The sequence below is a fragment of the Mobula birostris genome, chromosome 25 (genome assembly GCF_030028105.1).
Source record: "Mobula birostris isolate sMobBir1 chromosome 25, sMobBir1.hap1, whole genome shotgun sequence".
Taxonomy (NCBI): Eukaryota; Metazoa; Chordata; class Chondrichthyes; order Myliobatiformes; family Myliobatidae; genus Mobula; species Mobula birostris.
Genome location: NC_092394.1, coordinates 44,328,626 through 44,347,004, shown reverse-complemented (window position 1 = coordinate 44,347,004; position 18,379 = coordinate 44,328,626). Strand labels below are relative to the sequence as shown.

General features: G+C 43.3%; 1 protein-coding gene across 6 annotated transcripts in view; it reads right to left on the bottom strand.

Annotated features, from left to right (window-relative positions):
• Positions 1-18,379, bottom strand: part of gtf2ird1 (GTF2I repeat domain containing 1) — a 197,670-nt gene that overhangs the window by 66,661 nt on the left and 112,630 nt on the right. For all 6 annotated transcript variants that reach the window (XM_072243217.1, XM_072243218.1, XM_072243216.1 and 3 more), the window contains 3 exons: positions 17,528-17,636; positions 3,756-3,784; positions 2,617-2,697 (listed from right to left, as the gene is read on the bottom strand). In XM_072243217.1, the coding sequence (XP_072099318.1) occupies positions 2,617-2,697; positions 3,756-3,784; positions 17,528-17,636 (219 nt within the window). The remainder of the gene's footprint in view (positions 1-2,616; positions 2,698-3,755; positions 3,785-17,527; positions 17,637-18,379) is intronic.

Here is an 18,379-nt window from a genome sequence, read left to right as displayed (position 1 = left end):
GATCAGAGCTCGAAGTTTTCGGATGACTCAGAGTCGGATTGTGGTCGGCATGGCAGGGAGAGTTTTTCTTCCTTCTCCCGTCTGCGTGAGATGTTGGACATTTGAGAAGCTTTGAACTTTATTGTGCTCATGGACTTCTTCATCAAGTTATGGTATTGTGCACTGTTGTAACTATATGTTATAATTATGTGGTTTTGTCAGTTTTTTCAGTCTTGGTCTGTCCTGTGTTTTGTGATATCACACCGGAGGAAATAATATATCATTTCTTAATGCATGCATTACTAAATGACAATAAAGGAGGACTACGTGTCTTTATAATCTAAAAATATACCCAATGACTTGGTCACCACAGCCATCTGTACTAATGAATTCCACAGATTCTCCACCTTCTGGCTAATTGAATTCCTCCTCATCTCTGTTCTAAAGAGACATTCTTCTATTCTAAGGCTGTGCCATTTGGTCCTAGACTTTCCACTATTGGAAACATTCGCTCCACCTCCACTCTATCCAGGCCTTTTAATTTTTAGTAAGTTTCAATGAGATCCCCCCCTCATTCTTCTAAACTTCAGTGAGTACAGGCCCAAAGCCATCAAATTCTTCTTGCGTGTTAACCCTTTTATATTCATAGGCCAGGATCATTCTCATAAATCTCCTTCTGGACCTTCTAAAACGTTAGCACATCCTTCCTTAAAATATAGGGCCCAAAGCTGCTTATAATACCCCAAACGTGATATGATCAACACCTCATAAAGCCTCAACATTACATTCTTGCTTTTAGATTCTAATCCTCTCGAAATCAATTCCAACATTGCATTTGCTTTCCTTACTAGCAACTCTGCAAGTTAATCTCCAGGAAATCCTGCCCTTGAACTCCCAAGTCCCTATGTACCTACTATTTCTGAATTCGTTTATTGTTTAGAAAATAGCCTATTCTTTCTATCAAAGTACATGACCGTACACTTTCCTCTGCTGCATCCCGTCCGCCACTTCTTTACCCATTCTCCCAATCTGTCCAAGTCCTCCTGCTTCCTCAACACTACCTGCTCCTCCAACTATCTTTGTATCATCCGCGCACGTGGCCACAAAGCCATTAATTCTGCCACTTTCCAACACTCCTTAGGGATCAGACAAAGATGTTCCCCAGTTGAGTAAAGCTGGGCCCAATCTGATGCTGGTATTTTCTCACAGACGGTTACAGAGTTACAAATTCCTGTGTGGCAGGAATAAACATGGGATTTCTCTTTAATAGTAGCGGCCCTTAGCTGCTGCTCTGCCATGATCGTGCAAAGAACAGAGAGCCTGTGGGCAGGGCTCTGGTACAGCACAGAGAGGGATTCACATTCAGTTAGGTATTTATAGAATATGATTGGCACAGTGGCTTTGAGAGCAAAATAGAAAGTTATAGATGTTCAATCCAGAACGCCGGACTGATGTCCAGCGATATGTTCAAATCCTATCATAGTTGGGATAAACAAGCCACTTAAAGTAAATAAGAAAAGTCCTATGATGATAATGCCCACGCAAAGTTAGAAGCTCTTGTAAAGTTAAACTGGTTCCCTAGGGAAGTAGATCTTCCATTTTTACCAATCCAGCTTCAGTATATGTAACTCAAATGCGGTTAACTCTTAACTGCTTTTCTACAACACCCAGCAAATACTAATTTTGCTAATAATGACCGGGGCCACCTACATTTTGCAAATAAAACCTTGGCCCATGCTCGTTCCCAACTCAACTACCCACCCAGATATTTTCTTTTGCCTTTTTTTTTGCTTATAGCTGGTTAAAACTCTTCTCCATAATTGATTCTGGTTGGTTATTCCATAAGGTAAAACTCCATGAAACGAAATCTTTCTCAAAAAAAGAATAAGCCTTGTTGGTACTGATTTGGTATCTTGGTGGCAGTAGTCACAGCTGATTTATCTTATGCTTCTTTCACAAGCAAAGGTGTTTCGATGGAAAATTTTCCATCTTTGTACATAACCCTCAGGTAACAGCAATGGCTGTTAGTATCAATCACCTGAGCTGGAATTTGAACCCAGCTTCTGTAGTGCAGCTAGGGGAGATCTTTAAATTTATCAAACGCTTTGATGGTTAAAAACAAAAAAGGTTGCCTACATTTTGGTGTTCAGATGACACAAAAACCTAGGCAACCTTCGCTGTATTTAATCATCCAAGCCTTTGATAAATTTAATATCTCCCTTAGCTTACATAGGTTCAAAGTCTTGGTATATTTTATACCACCTTGATTTCTTTTTCAAGATCTGGACACTCTATTCTAATTGCAATCATTTAACATTCTACTTCTCCAGCATTTGGTGATATGTGCATGAGACGGCTGGCTTGTCCAAGCACCTTTCATCTTTTCATCAATACTTTTTGAATCAATAGTTTTGAAAACAGGAAGGAACATAAGAGGGGAGAGGACAAGAACAAAGCCAGAAATGTGGGTGATACAACTGTTAAAGGTGCAGGAATCTGTTAATGTCACAGAGTCCCTCCCTCACTTTTACAAGATTATTCCAGTGTAAAGTCAAAACAACTATTTTTTGATATTTCACCATCTACAGTGTACCCAATAATTTACATCCAATGAGCCCAGGATTACATTCTTTTTACCTTGAACAGTGATTTGAATTATTTCCGCATCTTCTGGCTCTGTTTTTACTTTTTTCAAAGTTGACAGATCAAGGGAAGTGCCTGCAAATAGAGAGAATGATGAAGTAGTTCTCATTCAGGGAAGAATCAGTGATCTACTAGGTCTCTACAACTTGGACCCACAAATTGGGAACAGGGCTCACGCTAAAGAGATTGGCCTTGAAGAGATGGATGGTGCAGGATCCTATCCTGCATCATGAGGTGTCTTCCTGATCTCAGTTTCATCTCACTGCTTGACCCCAACTGGGAGGATGCAGTAAAGCCAGGGAGCCCAAGAGGGGGAGAAAAAAGAATTCAAGAAATGAATAGTTTGCTTCTTACACGTCGACGATTTGCCTGCGGACACAGTGTATTAGGAGAGAAAGCTGTAAATAAAACTTGGAACATCATTTCTCTCAGTCATATACAGCACTGAAACAGACTCTTGGCTCAGCTAATCCAGCATGAAAATTACCGGTGATGTTATTGTCATAAACACAAGAAAATCTGCAGATGTCGGAAATCCAAAGCAAAACACACAAAGTGCTGGAGGAACTCAGCAGGCCAGGCAGCATCTATGGAAAAGAGTAAACAGTCAATGTTTCAGGCCAAGACCCTTCATCAGGACTGATGAAGAGTGATGTTACTATATTCAATTCCCTGTTCATTATTAATGCACCTGAAAGTGAAGTTAAGAGTTGGCCATTCATAGAACGTCAACAACAGTAACTTACTGGCTAAAATCACTAAAAGTATTAATTATTAAGAAAACAACTTAAAATACAGCAGAGTGCACAATTTTGTCATCTAACTATATACACTGAATATAAGAATAAGCCTTATAAAATAAAGAAGATCCTTTCCAATTCCACAAACCAAACCACGAATGTACAGCTAGTGTACCCATCTGTGGAGAAACTGAGTGGGACTTTGTTTGATATAAACCCAGCATTAAAGCCTCCATGTACTTTCTGAACCCCAGAATCCTCAATACACAATCGAAAGAATAAAACAATCTGAAATACAGTAAATTAGAGGTGAGGAAGCTGTTCAAATAAACAGGTGGATTAGACATGCAACTTTCAATGTAGCTGTAGTTCAGAAATCAAACACTGCCTCACCTGTTTCACTTTCTTTTATCTTCATAGACCTGATAGGAGAGGGAAACATTTCAAAATTTAGTACTTGATAATGCAGGGTAGAATAAAGATTTGAAATTTAGTACTTGATAATGCAAAATTTAGTAGTTGATAATGCAGGGTAGAATAAAGATTTGAAAGACTAAATGAAGCCTTTGTATTTGTATTTAGTGTTGATAGACACCTGCTCAAAGTATTCAATAATGATGGCAAACGACGATTTACAGCTGTGTAAATCAGGTAATTTTGTTACATAATATTAATTTGTTATGTCACTTCCAGAGTATTGGCTCAACCAACCACCCCGCCATGGATGGTCCCAAGCTCGACTGTGCAAGGAGGATGGTTGGGTATGGTGATAGCAACCCCATCCCTTAAAAGCCAAGAGGTACAGAAATGTCAACAGAAGCTCCAAAGTCCTCGACTCTTGGAGAGGAAGGATCTTCAATGGGCTACTCCTTGAAAAACTGAAAGACTGGCCCAGGACAGAAGACTCTGGCTAGCTGCTGACTGCGGTTTATACCCCAGCAAGGGGTTTGGGCCTTAGAAGAAGATGACGACAACTTAACTGACGGCTGTTGATGGCCTTCTTTCCATTCCATCTGCCACCTCTTTGTCTCACAGTGTATTTTTGCTCTCTGATACTCATTTTGTTTCCTTCTGAAAATAATTTTCTCAATTACTTACTATGATAGCAAATTCTATATCTACCCGTTGCTGATAAATTTCTCCTGATTTTCACATTGGCTTCCCTTGTTTCCCTTATATTTACCACTGGGTTTTGATCTTCCCAAGTGAAACATTATCTTTGTGTCTGCTTGCTTCAAGTCACAATGATTTGAAATTTCTCTACTAGACTTCCCTTAAGTCGTATTATTCTTCCTCTTCACAGGGTTAGGCTTTACTTATGTGTAGTCTTTCACACATTCTATTATATTTCTTCATTTTCCTGGTTGCAAGAAAATGAATCTCGGGGTAGTTAAGATGGCGCTAAAGAGCGACTTCTTTGCTTGCATCTTCAGAAACAGCTTTATTTCTATCTTTGATTTCTCTTTTTTTTCCCCTTTTCAGGGTGTGGGGGGTTCTTTTGAAGGCCCTGACCTGGAGTTACACTCTGACTTCAGTCCTTTGTGGGAATGGGACCCGATCTCAGGGCCTCCCGACCCGCTGCCTTTTGATATCCCAAGGATGGGGCCTGGAAGACTTGTGCACCTTCAGGGTTCTGGGATTTTGTGGCTCTGGGGACGGGCTGATTCTAGGCCGGTGCTCCTGATTGAAGCATCGCAGGAGAACACGGAACATCAGGAGCAGCAGGTAAGCCGCTGGGGGTTGTGTGCTCAGTGAGCTGTGTCTTCTTGTTGCCGACTGTCCCGGCGCAGAGCATGGAAAAGCAACGCAACAGACTTTTAACATCATAAACGAGTTGTTTGTTATGTCTCCCCTTTCGCAGTGAAACGGGGACACCTCTTTTTCCCTTACTGGGGGGGGGGGGAGAGAGAGAGAGAGAGAGAGCCTGTTATGTCGAATTATTGGGTGAACGAGCTGTTTTTGGGGTACTGCGAGTCTATGTATTTACTGATGCTTTGCTGCATGCTTGAGTGTTTGGTGCAGTGCGCTGATGCTTTTTGCTGGTGGGGGGGGTGGGTTCGTTGCCTTGCTGCTGCTTATGCGTGGGGAGGGGCTTTGGGGTTCTAACGTTTAACTGTCATTCATTCTTTGGGGCACTCCTGTTTTCGTGGATGTCTGCAAAGAAAAAGAATTTCTCTGACATTAAATGCACCTATTGAAACCTATTGTATATGGCGACATATACTAAAAACTTACCATATGAGAAGCATTTGATGGCTCTGGGACTGTACTCACTGAAATTCAGAAGCATGAGGGGGTGGAATCTCATTGAAATCTATCGAATGTTGAAAGACCTTGACAGAATAGATTTGGAGAGGATGATTCCTATGATTGGGGAGTCTAATACCCGAGAACACAGCCTCAGAATAGAGGGATGTCCATTTAACCATATAACAATAACAGCACGGAAACAGGCCATCTCGGCCCTTCTAGTCCATGCCGAGCTCCTACTCTCACCTAGTCCCACCGACCTGCACTCTGTCCATAACCCTCCATTCCTTTCCTGTCCATATTTCTATCCAATTTAACTTTAAATGACAACATCGAACCTTCCTCAAGCACTTCTGCTGGAAGCTCCTTCCACACAGCTGCCACTCTCTGAGTAAAGAAGTTCCCCCTCATGTTACCCCTAAACTTTTGCCCCTTAACTCTCAACTGATGTCCTCTTGTTTGAATCTCCCCCATTCTCAATGGAAAAAGCCTATCCATGTCAACTCTATCTATCCCCCTCATAATTTTAAATACCTCTATCAAGTCCCCTCTCAACCTTCTACGCTCCAAAGAATAAAGACGTAACTTGTTCAACCTTTCTCTGTAACTTAGGAGATGAAACCCAGGCAACATTTAGGACTGAAATGAGGAGAAATTTCTTTAGCCAGAGGGTGGTGAATCTGTGGAATTCTTTGCCACTGGTGGCTGTGGAGGCCAAGTCATTAAGACAGAGGTTGATAGATTTTTGATTAGTCAGGGCATAAAAGGACACGGGGAGAAAGCAGGAGATTGGGGCTGAGAGAGAAATCAATCAGCCATGATGAAATGGCTGAGCAGACATGAGGGGCCAAATAGCTTAATACTGCTTCTATATCTTATGGTCTATATACTTAATTTGATAATAAACTTACAATGACTTTGACTTTAAAGTTAATTTCTCAGTTTTTAAATGATTCTTGTATTAATTTTTACATTTTCTCATGTGCCTCTAAGTCATTGACAACATGCAAACTAGATCAGTGCTCAATACCCTGAGAATGGACTGACAAGAACCATACATAAATTTATGAAACAATGGAAATATTTAAATTTTGAAACCTTAGAAATAAATACTCCTGCTTTGATAATTACTCTTTACACTGCAAAGTGAGATCTAATAATTTGTTAAGTGCAATTAGATGGTACACATCAACTGGAAACTTCCATCTTTTCTTTTGCAATGGAACTAGTTCCAGAAGAGGATGTTCTCAGGGAAAAGTATGGAAAAAATGTGGCAAACCTTCAGGGGATATTTGTGTGGCGTTCTGCATAGGTACATTCCAATGAGACAGGGAAAGGATGGTAGGGTACAGGAACCATGGTGTACAAAGGCTGTTGTAAATCTAGTCAAGAAGAAAAGCTTACAAAAGTTTCCAAAAAACTAGGTAATGATAGAGATCTAGAAGATTATAAGACTAGCAGGAAGGAGTTTAAGAAAGAAATTAGGAGAGCCAGAAGGGACCATGAGTAGGCCTTGGCAGACAGGATTAAGGAAAACCCCAAGGCATTCTACAAGTATGTGAAGAGCAAGAGGATAAACCATGAGAGAATAGGACCAATTAAGTATGTGTGAAACCGGGGGAGATAGCAGAGGTACTTAATGAATACTTTGCTTCAGTATTCACTACGGAAAAGGATCTTGGTGATTGTAGGGATGACTTACAGCGGACAGAAAAGCTTGAGCATGTAGATATTAAGAAAGAGGATGTGCCGGAGCTTTTGGAAAGCATCAAGTTGGATAGGTCACGGGGACCAGACGAGATGTACCCCAGGCTACTGTGGGAGGCGAGGGAGGAGATTGCTGAGCCTCTGGCAATGATCATCAATGGGAATGGGACAGGTCCCGGAGGATTGCAGGGTTGCAGACGTTGTTCCCTTATTCAAGAAAGGGAGTAGAGATAGCCCAGGAAATTATAGACCTGTGAGTCTTACTTTAGTGGTTGGTAAGTTGATAGAGAAGATCCTGAGAAGCAGGATTTATGAATGTTTGGAGAGGCATAACATGATTAGGAATATTCAGCATGGTTTTGTCAAAGGCAGGTCATGCCTTACAAGCCTGATAGAATTTTTTGAGGATGTGACTGAACACATTGATGAAAGTAGAGCAGCAGATGTAGTGTATATAGATTTCAGCAAGGTATTTGATAAGATACCCCATGCAAGGCTTATTGAGAAAGTAAGGAAGCATGGGAGCCAAGGGACCATTGCTTTGTGGATCTAGAACTGGCTTGCCCACAGAAGGCAAAGAGTGATTGTAGACAGGTCATATTCTGCATGGAGGTCGGTGACCAGTGGTGTGCCTCAGGGATCTGTTCCGGGACCCCTACTCTTCATGATTTTTATAAATGACCCGCATGAGGAAGTGAAGGGATGGGTTAGTAAATTTGCTGATGACACAAAGGTTGGGGGTGTTGTGGATAGTGTGAATGGCTATCAGAGGTTACAGTGGGACATTGATAGGATGTAAAACTTGGCTGAAAAGTGGCAGATGGAGTTTAACCCAGGTAAGTGTGAAGTGGTTTATTTTGGTAGGTCAAATATGATGGCAGAATATACAATTAAAGGTAAGACTCTTGGCAGTGTGGAGGATCAGAGGGATCTTGGGGTCCGAGTCCATAGGACACTCAAAGCTGCTGCGCAGGTTGACTCTGTGGTTAAGAAGGCATATGGTGCATTGGCCTTCATCAATCGTGGGATTAAGTTTAGGTGCCAAGAGGTAATGTTGCAGATATCTACGATCCTGGTCAGACCCCACGTGGAGTACTGTGCTCAGTTCTGGTCACCTCACTACAGGAAGAATGTGGAAACCTTAGAAAGGGTGCAGAGGAGATTTACAAGGATGTTGCCCAAATTGGGGAGCATGCCTTATGAGAATAGGTTGAGTGAACTGGGCCTTTTTCCCTTGGAGCAACAGAGAATGAGAAGTGACCTGATAGAGGTTTATAAGATGATGAGAGGAATTCATTGTGTGGATAGTCTGAGGCTTTTTCCCAAGGCTGAAATGGCTAGCACGAGAGGGCACAGTTTTAAGGTGCTTGGAAGTAGGTACAGAGATGTCAGGGATAAGTTTTTTTTATGCAGAGAGTGGTGAGTGCGTGGAATGGGCTGCTGGCGATGGTGGTGGAGGTGGATACGATAGGGTCCTTTAAGAGACTCCTGGACAGGTATATGGAGCTCAGAAAAATAGAGGGCTATGGATAACCCTAGGCCAGGGGTCCCCAACCTTTTCTGCACTGCGGACCGGTTTCATATTGACAATATTCTTGCGGACTGGCCAACGGTGGGGGGGGGGGGGGGGGAAGGGGGGAGGATGGTTGCCAACAGACAAGAATAGCAGTCAAATACATTGTGTTTACCCCGAGAAACACTACAATGACCATGAAGCCTTGCGCGGGCACCAGTGGGCATGCGTGCACGTGCCGATTTTTTTCTGCAAATCGTTTTTGGCGATTCTGTTGGGGGCGGGTGTGTTAATCACGACCGGAATATAGGTAATAAGTGGCTAATACACTCAATTTCATTTCTAAAAGGGTTTATCTAACTAATTTAATATTAAACACACAGCTCATATTTTCCTCACATGAATATAGTGATAAGTCAATTATCGGGGAGGACAGGGGAGCTTGAAGTAAGTGTTGAACGAACTTCCAGTAGAAGTGGTAGAGGCAGGTTCGATATTATCATTTAAAGTTAAACTGGACGGCTATATGGACAGGAAAGGAATGGAGGGTTATGGGCTGAATGCAGTCGGTGGGACGAGGTGAGAGTAGCATTCGGCACAGACTAGAAGGGCAGAGATGGCCTGTTTCCATGCTGTAATTGTTATATGGTTATATAAGTCACTTATAAGTCAATAGCATCATAACACTTTAAGTAATGTTTGGATATTAAACACAGCGCATATTTTCCTCGTATGAACATATAAAATCATTGCAACGCACCAATATCGCTGAATCAGTGGGAGCCCTGGGCTGAATACTTGTTTTCCTGCAACAAGACGGTCCTATCGAGGGGCAATGGGAGACAGCGATACTCGAGTGGATTCCTTATGTCCAGTCTATTCCACGATTTAGTTTTCGTTGCATTCATTGCAGAGATATGTTGGAAATGGAAGCTTCCATGGCTATCTCAGGATATTTAGCCTTGACTTTGATCCGGAATGCTGGCAGAGATGTTGCGTCAAACATACTTTTCAGCCCGCCATCATTTACAAGCTCGAGGAGTTGATCTCCTTCCCGCGCTGACATGGATGATGCATGCGTAATGACCTCGTGTGTGTTCGAGCTCAACAGTGGGCGTGACAGGGAATGAGGAAAGGTGCAGCTGACTCATATCACCAAATCATATCATTTCCTCGCGGCCCAGTAGCAAATGCTTTGCTGCCCGGTACCGGACCGCGGCCCAGTGGTTGGGGACCGCTGCCCTAGGCAATTTCTAAGATAAGGACATGTTTGGCACAGCTTTGTGGGCCGAAGGGCCTGTATTGTGCTGTAGGTTTTCTATGTTTCGATGTCGTATGATATGGGCGATCATGGTCTTGACAAGAAATGTATACTTTTCCAATTTGATTGTTCTTTGCAAATTTTTAGAAACGGTTTGCCATTGCTGTCTTCTGGGCAGTGTCTTTACAGGACACGTGACCCCAGCCATTATCAATACTCTTCAGAGACTGTCTGCCTGGCATCAAGAGGTCGCATAACCAGGACTTGCATACGCACTAGCTGCTCTTACGACCATACACCACCAGCTCCCATAGCTTCATGTTACCTGAATCGGCGGTGGAGTGGGGGGGGAGCGGTGTGGAGAGAGAAGGGGGAAGAGGGGGAAGAGGGGAAGAGGAATAAGCGGGCGTTTAGGGAAGGAGCACCTTACACCTCCTTCGGTAAACATATCTCCATCCCACCACCCAGACAAATAATACTAGTAAACCTTTACTGTACCTCATTCAAGGAAAATACAGCCTTCCCTAATCAAAAATACGCACAGTACTCCAGAAGTGGTCGAACCACTATCCTGCACAAACTACAGCTTGACTTCATTCTGTTTGTGTTCTCTCCCCTTTGCAATGGAGATCAACATTCCACTTCTCTTTCTAATGACCTGCTGTACCAACGAGAATACCTAGTATTCTTGGAACACCACCATTTGAAGTCTTAGACAGTTTAAACCAGGGTTTCTCAACTAGGGTTCCATGAGAGGTCGCTTGGTGTTCCGCGAGAGATCGTCAATAGAAAAAAAATTAACGTAGTTTTGTCGAACGTGTGGCATGTGATCCAGTGCTCGCAGTGGTGGGCAGTGACCGAGCAGCCCTGTTAGCAACCTCGTTCGAGGTCTCTCAGCCCAGGACGGCAGTGCGCAGTAGGAGCGTGTTGATTTGGTTGAGTCTATTCTCAGTTTTTGATGTTCAGATAGGTGAGGCCGTTGATAGCTGGTGAGTGCTGTATTGCACAGAGGGGAGCAGGCTGACGAGAGCAAGAGGTACGTTTTCCAAGCATTGAATGGACTCACCCGTCTTTATATTTTATTAACCCCTGTGTTTTACAGAGGTGTCTGACGGTCCAAAGTGGCCATAGTCTTGAATGTTTTTCTTGTGATCACAAGACCCTGCTGGATGTCTACTACTACTACGTCGACTCAGGCCTAGGGGGCCGGTGTCGGGCACGATGACAGACTTTCCACTTCTCCCTCTCCCTCATCAGTGTGTTCAGTTCATTTACATTAGCCGTGCCGCTGTCTTCTAGGAGCGTGTTGACCATAAGTCAGGGCGCCCAGGGTTCATCCTCTCATGCTTGGGCTCCCATATGATGACTAGGCTGGCAGGTAGCTCGGGGTGGCGTAGACAGTGCCCCGCTAGTTGCAGTCTTCTCGCCTCGATTTTAGTGGTGAGCATCAGTAGGTTGTTATAGAGCTCGACGTTCGTCATGTGCTGTTGCCAACTCATGTCAAGAGCCGTCCAGAGCATTCACGTATAGCAACCATCTAGAGACTTTCGCATAGTCTTGGTGAGTGTCCACATCTCGCATCCGTATGTGAGAATGGACCCTATGACTGCTACGAAGATCCTCTTTTTAAGCCCTCTGGTCAGGTTCGACTTCCAGATTACCCTCATGTCATTCATAGCCCTCCACGCCAGCGCCTTCCGTACCTTTATGTCCTTCTCCGAACCCATCATTCTTGATCCGAGGTACTTAAAGTCAAGGACTTTCTTAATGGTATCATTCTTTACCGTCTTGAGAGTACCTTCGTCGCAGTTAAACGGCATGTACACTGTCTTTTTAGCGTTTAGGTGAAGTCCAACTTTATTGCACTCAATTTTCACTTTTGCCAGTACCTGCTGTGCTTCCTCCATCTGGTCAGAGAGCAGGACTATGTCATCTGCAAAATCGAGATCTGTGAGCGTAACTCTTTTGGTTCGTCCTGCTGGACGTCGATAATGTAGAACACTGCGAGTCCAGTCCATTGGTTCATTGGTGAGACCGACAGTGAAGTTGCCTCAGCAGTGGAGGTCATGCCACAGGGTTGCCTGTCGCAGCTGCCCAGGGGAGGAGGCACCAGAGGCGGTGTGGGAGAGCAGAGGCCTCTGTGGGTGCACTGGAATCTGAATTGGGTGGGGGCTGGCCCCTCCCTTGGGTGCTGCCCTCCAGTGTTCGCTCAGTGCTGCCCTCCACTGTTCACTTGGTGGAAGAACAAGCTGAACCAAGACAACATCCCATGCACTCTCTGCAGGCCATGCCACTCGAGGACATGGGTTATATGTGTTTGTGACTATGTGTTTTTCTGCTATTGCAACTATTTGTGCTGTACGTGCCATGTGCTGTGTGCTGCGGGTAATGTGTTTCGCACCTTGGCCCCAGAGCAACGCTATTTTAATTGTAAACACAAAATAATCTGCAGATGCTGTGGTCAAAGCAACACTCACAACACGCTGGAGGAACTCAGCAGGTCGGGCAGCATCAGTGGAAAAGATCGATCGACATTTCGGGCCGGAACCCTTCGTTAGGACTGTCGGGGGAAGGGGCAGAGGCCCTATAAAGAAGGTGGGGGGAGGGTGGGAAGGAGAAGGCTGGTAGGTTCCAGGTGAAAAACCAGTAAGGGGAAAGATAAAGGGGAGGCAGGGAGGTGATAGGCAGGAAAGGTGAAGAAAGAATAGGGGAAAACACAATGGGTAATAGAAGGAGGCGGAACCAAGAGGGAGGAGGTAGGCAGCTGGGGGAGGGGGCAGAGTGACACAGGGATAGGGGAAGGGAGGGGGAGGGAATTACCGGAAGTTGGAGAATTCTATGCTCATACCAAGGGGCTGGAGACTACCTAGACGGTATATGAGGTGTAGCTCCTCCAACCTGAGTTTAGCCTCATCATGGCAGTAGAGGAGGCCATGTATGGACATATCTGAATGGGAGTGGGAAGCAGAATTGAAGTGGGTGGCTACTGGGAGGTCCTGTCTGTTTTGGCGGACGGAGCAAATACCGCCTAGGTAGTCTCCAGCCCCTTGGTATAAATATAGAATTCTCCAACTTCCGGTAATTCCCTCCCCCTCCCTTCCCCTATCCCTATGTCACTCTGCCGCCTCCCCCAGCTGCCTACCTCCTCCCTCTTGTTTCCGCCTCCTTCTACTACCCATTGTGTTTTCCCCTATTCTTTCTTCAGCTTTCCTGCCTATCACCTCCCTGCTTCCCCTCTCCCACCCCTTGATCTTTCCCCTTACTGGTTTTTCACCTGGAACCTACCAGCCTTCTCCTTCCCACCCTCCCCCCACCTTCTTTATATGGCCTCTGCCCCTTCCCTCTACAGTCCTGACGAAGGGTTCCGGCCCGAAACGTCGACCAATCTTTTCCACGGATGCTGCCCGACCTGCTGAGTTCCTCCAGCGTGTTGTGAGTGCTGTTTTAATTGGCTATACACTCAGACCTCGCTTAACGTTGAGAATGCATTCCTTGGAGGTGGAGTGCTATGTCAATCAGCGCTATGCAGGGTCATTATAACTACGTAAGTAGGCATGTGTGCCTGATTAAAAGAAAATCAAAACCGAGATATATGATGTATTATTTTATGTATACACAGTAATTTGTGGAGTAACAGACATGCGAATAGGCCTAACCTGTACGTCAGTGGAGTAACAACACATCGCAGCACCAGCTGAGGGAAGCGGGCACTGGTTACATCTGAGAGGAGAGACCAGATTATGTGTCCACCTCTAACTTCGGCTTCTTCTTCAAGTAGGCGTCGAGATTTGACTCTCTTTTCTTAAGATTCCTCTCATGAAGGAGTTCTCGGTAGCAGGAAAGCATGTTGAGAACGCCTCTCTTTGCCTTTTGCTTTGCTCCCAGTCAGGGTCATTATCGATGAGCTGGTCCATGATTTGTGTGATTGTGGTGATGCTACTGTGAGGAATTTTAAGGTGAGGTTTCTTGCTCTTCTCCATCTGTGTCCTCAGATTGACCAGGAGGCGCTGCTCTGCCAATTCTCAAAGCTCTTCATTATTAAGGCTCTCACTATCCACACTAGCTGCTTTACCAGAGGTACATGTGCTATGGAGGTTATTGTGTTGTTTAAACCTATCAAATCAAACTCTGCTGGCTGTGAATGTTACTGACATTTCTTCTTCTTGAATATGATTGTGGATGCTTGCCTTTTCCATTATGCTCAGCTGGCTTAGGGACATGTTTCATTGTGTTTGGTCATCTACCCATATACTTAGTCGATTTTCCAGTTTTTGAAGCAAATGGCTCCTTGAACAAGTCACCTTCATTGATGATAACTTTGAGGTTGTTGTTGCAGAAGCTTTTATCTTGTCTGCATTTTTTTAAATAATTGTTCTGATCGTCGATGTAGCCAATTTCAAACCTGACGCTCACCAGCTTCCAAATACCGTATCACTTGCAGTTTCACATCCATGCTAATGCTTTTCCCAGACACCTTAGATGTACCACCTTCACTGGAAGTTGCAGGCTGTTTTTCAGACATTATGGGTGAAAAAAAAAAAATGGAATAAATTGATGAGGAAGCAAGAATGCTTACATACGTGGGGGAAGGCAGAGGGTGATCTAATACGTGATTGGCTGCGAGTGGCTCAGAGAGTATGTAAAGTGCTCTCATTGGCTGATTGAACGCTTACTGTAATGGCAGCTGCTCTAGAGAAGTTTTAAGTGTCCCTTAGAATGAATTTTTGTCATTCTTATAAATTTCAATAGAGAGTTGGATAGCTGCATTGTAACAAATCAGTGCTATATAGGGAGGCATTATGCAGGATTTGGGTGTATTCATGTATGGTTGAATGATAATTAAACTTGAACTTGAAACTCTTTATTAATTAACATAGATTGCAAATTCCTGCACTCCCAGCATCGATCTCCAATGTTTCCAACCCAAAAAGAACCCCTTCATCCTCGTTGCTTTCTGTCAGCTCATTAATCAACTCCTTTGCTGACATGTCACTCATAGTGCCAAGAGTTCTTGCTGTATCTTATACAGTAATCTTTATCTTTTGGAAATTCAGATATTACATTCTCTAGTTCTACTATTATCCATTCATCCAGCTGTATCCTCAAACAAATTTATTAAGTGTCATGGCTTTCATGAAAATAAATTGCCTGTTTTAATAGATCTCATTATTTCTTGTTGGCAGATGTTAAACAACTGCCCTGCAATTCCCTACTTTCTCCTCTTTCTTCCCTTCAATAGTAGTGTTGCATTCACTATGTCCCATCCTTTGTTGGGAACTTTCTAGAACCTAGATAATTCTGAAGGATTATAACCAATACAATCACTACTCCCTACAATTCCATCTCTCGGAACCCTAGGATGCAGGCCATTGGTCGAGGGGATTTGTCAACCTTGAGTCACTGTAATTCATAGAGAATTTTGTTCCACTGAAATCAATTGGTTTAAGTTCCTCACCCACTTTTGCCCCCTGATCACATACTACATTGCTTTCCACTGTGGAGACAGATATTACACTTCTATTTTATTCCTTATTAGTCTCCCTTTCTGCAGTCCTAAGCGACTTGTTTATCTTTGCTATTGTCCCCTATTTAACCTCATGTAAAAACTTATGCAATTTGTTTCACTGTTTCTTGATAGTTTATCTTCAGATTTCATTTTCTTCCTCTATTACATTTTTATTAAAAGTCTGCTCATTTCTAATACCATCCCAATATGCAGGCTTCCCCTTCAAATAAATATATCCTTATCATAAGTAGTTAGCCACGGATGGATCACTTTCTTTCTTGATGGATGGATTTTCATTGAGAATTAAATATTTATTTAAATCTTTTCCAGTGCCCCTCTACAATCCCATTTCAAACCCTATCTGCCAAACTACTTTCATCAAAAGTTGCCTCCTACGTTCTTATGTAACAGATTTTATTTAAATTTAAGACTAATTTCAAACTTACACTTGTCACCTTCAAGCTGAATGTAAATTCAGTCATGTTATGTTCACTTTTCCTAGAAGGTTCTTTACTATGAAGTCACATTAATTACACTCCTTATAAAGTACTGCTTCCTGGTTTGTTTTGCAATATATTGCTCCAGGGAAATAGTCTGAAATGCATTTTCATAAACTTGTTATTAAGATCATACTTGAAAGCTAATTTGCCCAGTGTATATGAAAATTATCTAAGATTATTGGATTTCCTCTCTGACAAGCCTCCACTATTTCCTTAAAATTATTGGTATAATTAACATTCTTTTCCACTTTTATTTATTTTTTTAATTTGGAGATACAGCACCCCTCGAGCCCTGCCACCCAGAAACTCCTGATTTAACCTTAGCATAATCATGGGACAATTTACGATGATCAACTAACTTACTAACTGGTAGATCTTGGATTCTGGAGCACCCGGAGAAAACCTTCTACAGGGAGTACATACAGACTCCTTGGCAATGACGTCGGAATTGAGCTCCAAATTCCAATGCCCCCGAGCTGTAAGAGTGTCACTCTAACCACTATGCTGCCATGGCAACCGACCAGTTCAAACCCTATTCAGCAAGTGCAAAGCTTCCATGCCAGTCCTTTGTTTGAATACGGTTCTAAAAACTATTCACAAACAAGAGAAAACCTGCAGATGCTGGAAATCCACGCAACGCACACACACACAAAGTGCTGGAAGAACTCAGCAGGTCAGGCCACATCTATGGAAAAGGGTACAGTCGATGTTCGGGCCGAGACCCTTCAGGGGCAAGTATTGTCATGGATTTGATTTGTGACTGGACATGGTTGTTAAAATTGCAACCAAATGATTGTAACTTTATGTGTAAATGTTCTCCACACCCAGGGTAAATTCCACAACACTATTTAAAGTCAGGGGTCTCAATTGTTGCTTCCAGCAATCTGAGTTCGATTCTGACCTCAGTTAATGGAGTTTATGCACTGTTATCTTCATCACCTTGGGTGCTCCAATTTGCTCCTGAATCCCAAAGACATACTGCCAGATGAATCGGCCACTACGAGTCAGAGTCAAGTTTATTGTCCTGTGCACAGTGCACTGGAGTAATGAAAATTTTAAATACCCCTTACGGAATCAAAAAGAGATGATAGACATGTGCAGTAAATTGCTGGGTCACAGGGAGAATGGGACAGTGGCAACTGCTCTGCTAGGAACTAGAATTGGCATAAAGGACTGGATGGCCAGATTCTGAGTCATAATATGTAAACAGATTTCCTACTATTTTCCTATCCTCTCTAAAGAGACACAATTACATTTCTGTCTACAGGGACATGCCACGTTGAAACTGTTTACCACATTTCCCACATTACACAAAGGCGATGAAAAGCCTTGTGATATTCTGAGGCTGTGAATAGCACACAATATAAATGCCAGGCCTTTTGCTTTTAATTGCTAAATACATTAATGGCAGATGAAGGTATTTCCTACCGGCAGACATGGTTGGTGGGGTTCATGTCTATTGCCATCACTCTGTGGGACTCCTCGTCCAAAGGGGAGTGACCTTCTTGCTTGGAACCTTCCCGTATGTATTTTGTCCCTACAATGAAGAGAAGGGTTATTTACCTTAACTTTCTTCCTCAGGAAGAGCTTGATTTGTTGGCTTATAATTGAACAAAAGAATTAAGGGATGTGAATGGGGTGGAGGGTGAAAACTGGAAGAAAACAAAAAAAAAAGGATGTGTAACACACGCACACATAATGCCACCTCCCCTCAGTGTACAGGAGAGCTGCAGTTTTACATTGCTGTATCTTCCCCACTCAGGGTGCAGCACCACCCAAGAACAATGAAATGCTGAGGAGTTACTTTGCAAGCAATCGTGGTACACTGCTGTTTCATCCTCAGTGCCTACCTGTGACAACTGCACCGGACGGCTGTTTGGAAAGACCTCGCGGCGAAATGGGCGTTGCTGACTTCATTTAAATTATAAACAATTGCATATACAGGGCCGGTCTGATCCGCTAGCTGGAATCATTTTAAATACCATGAGATGCATATGAAGGGCTTCTGTCTGATCTACACATGCACAGACATTGGCCATTTCCCCACACATTTTATGCTTCCACTGCACTTAATCTTCCTCCTTAAGATCGGCTTCAACTTTATCCCTGTTTCACATCTTGCTGCTTGCTGAGCAAAGCTATTTCTCAGGAATTCAAGTTTTTTGTTCTGTTACTTCCTAATTAACATAATTAGTTAATTAAAACTAACTAATTCCAGATGGTTTGGCTCCTTCCACAAATGCAAACAACTTCTCTGCTTCTACTTTAGAAAACACCACC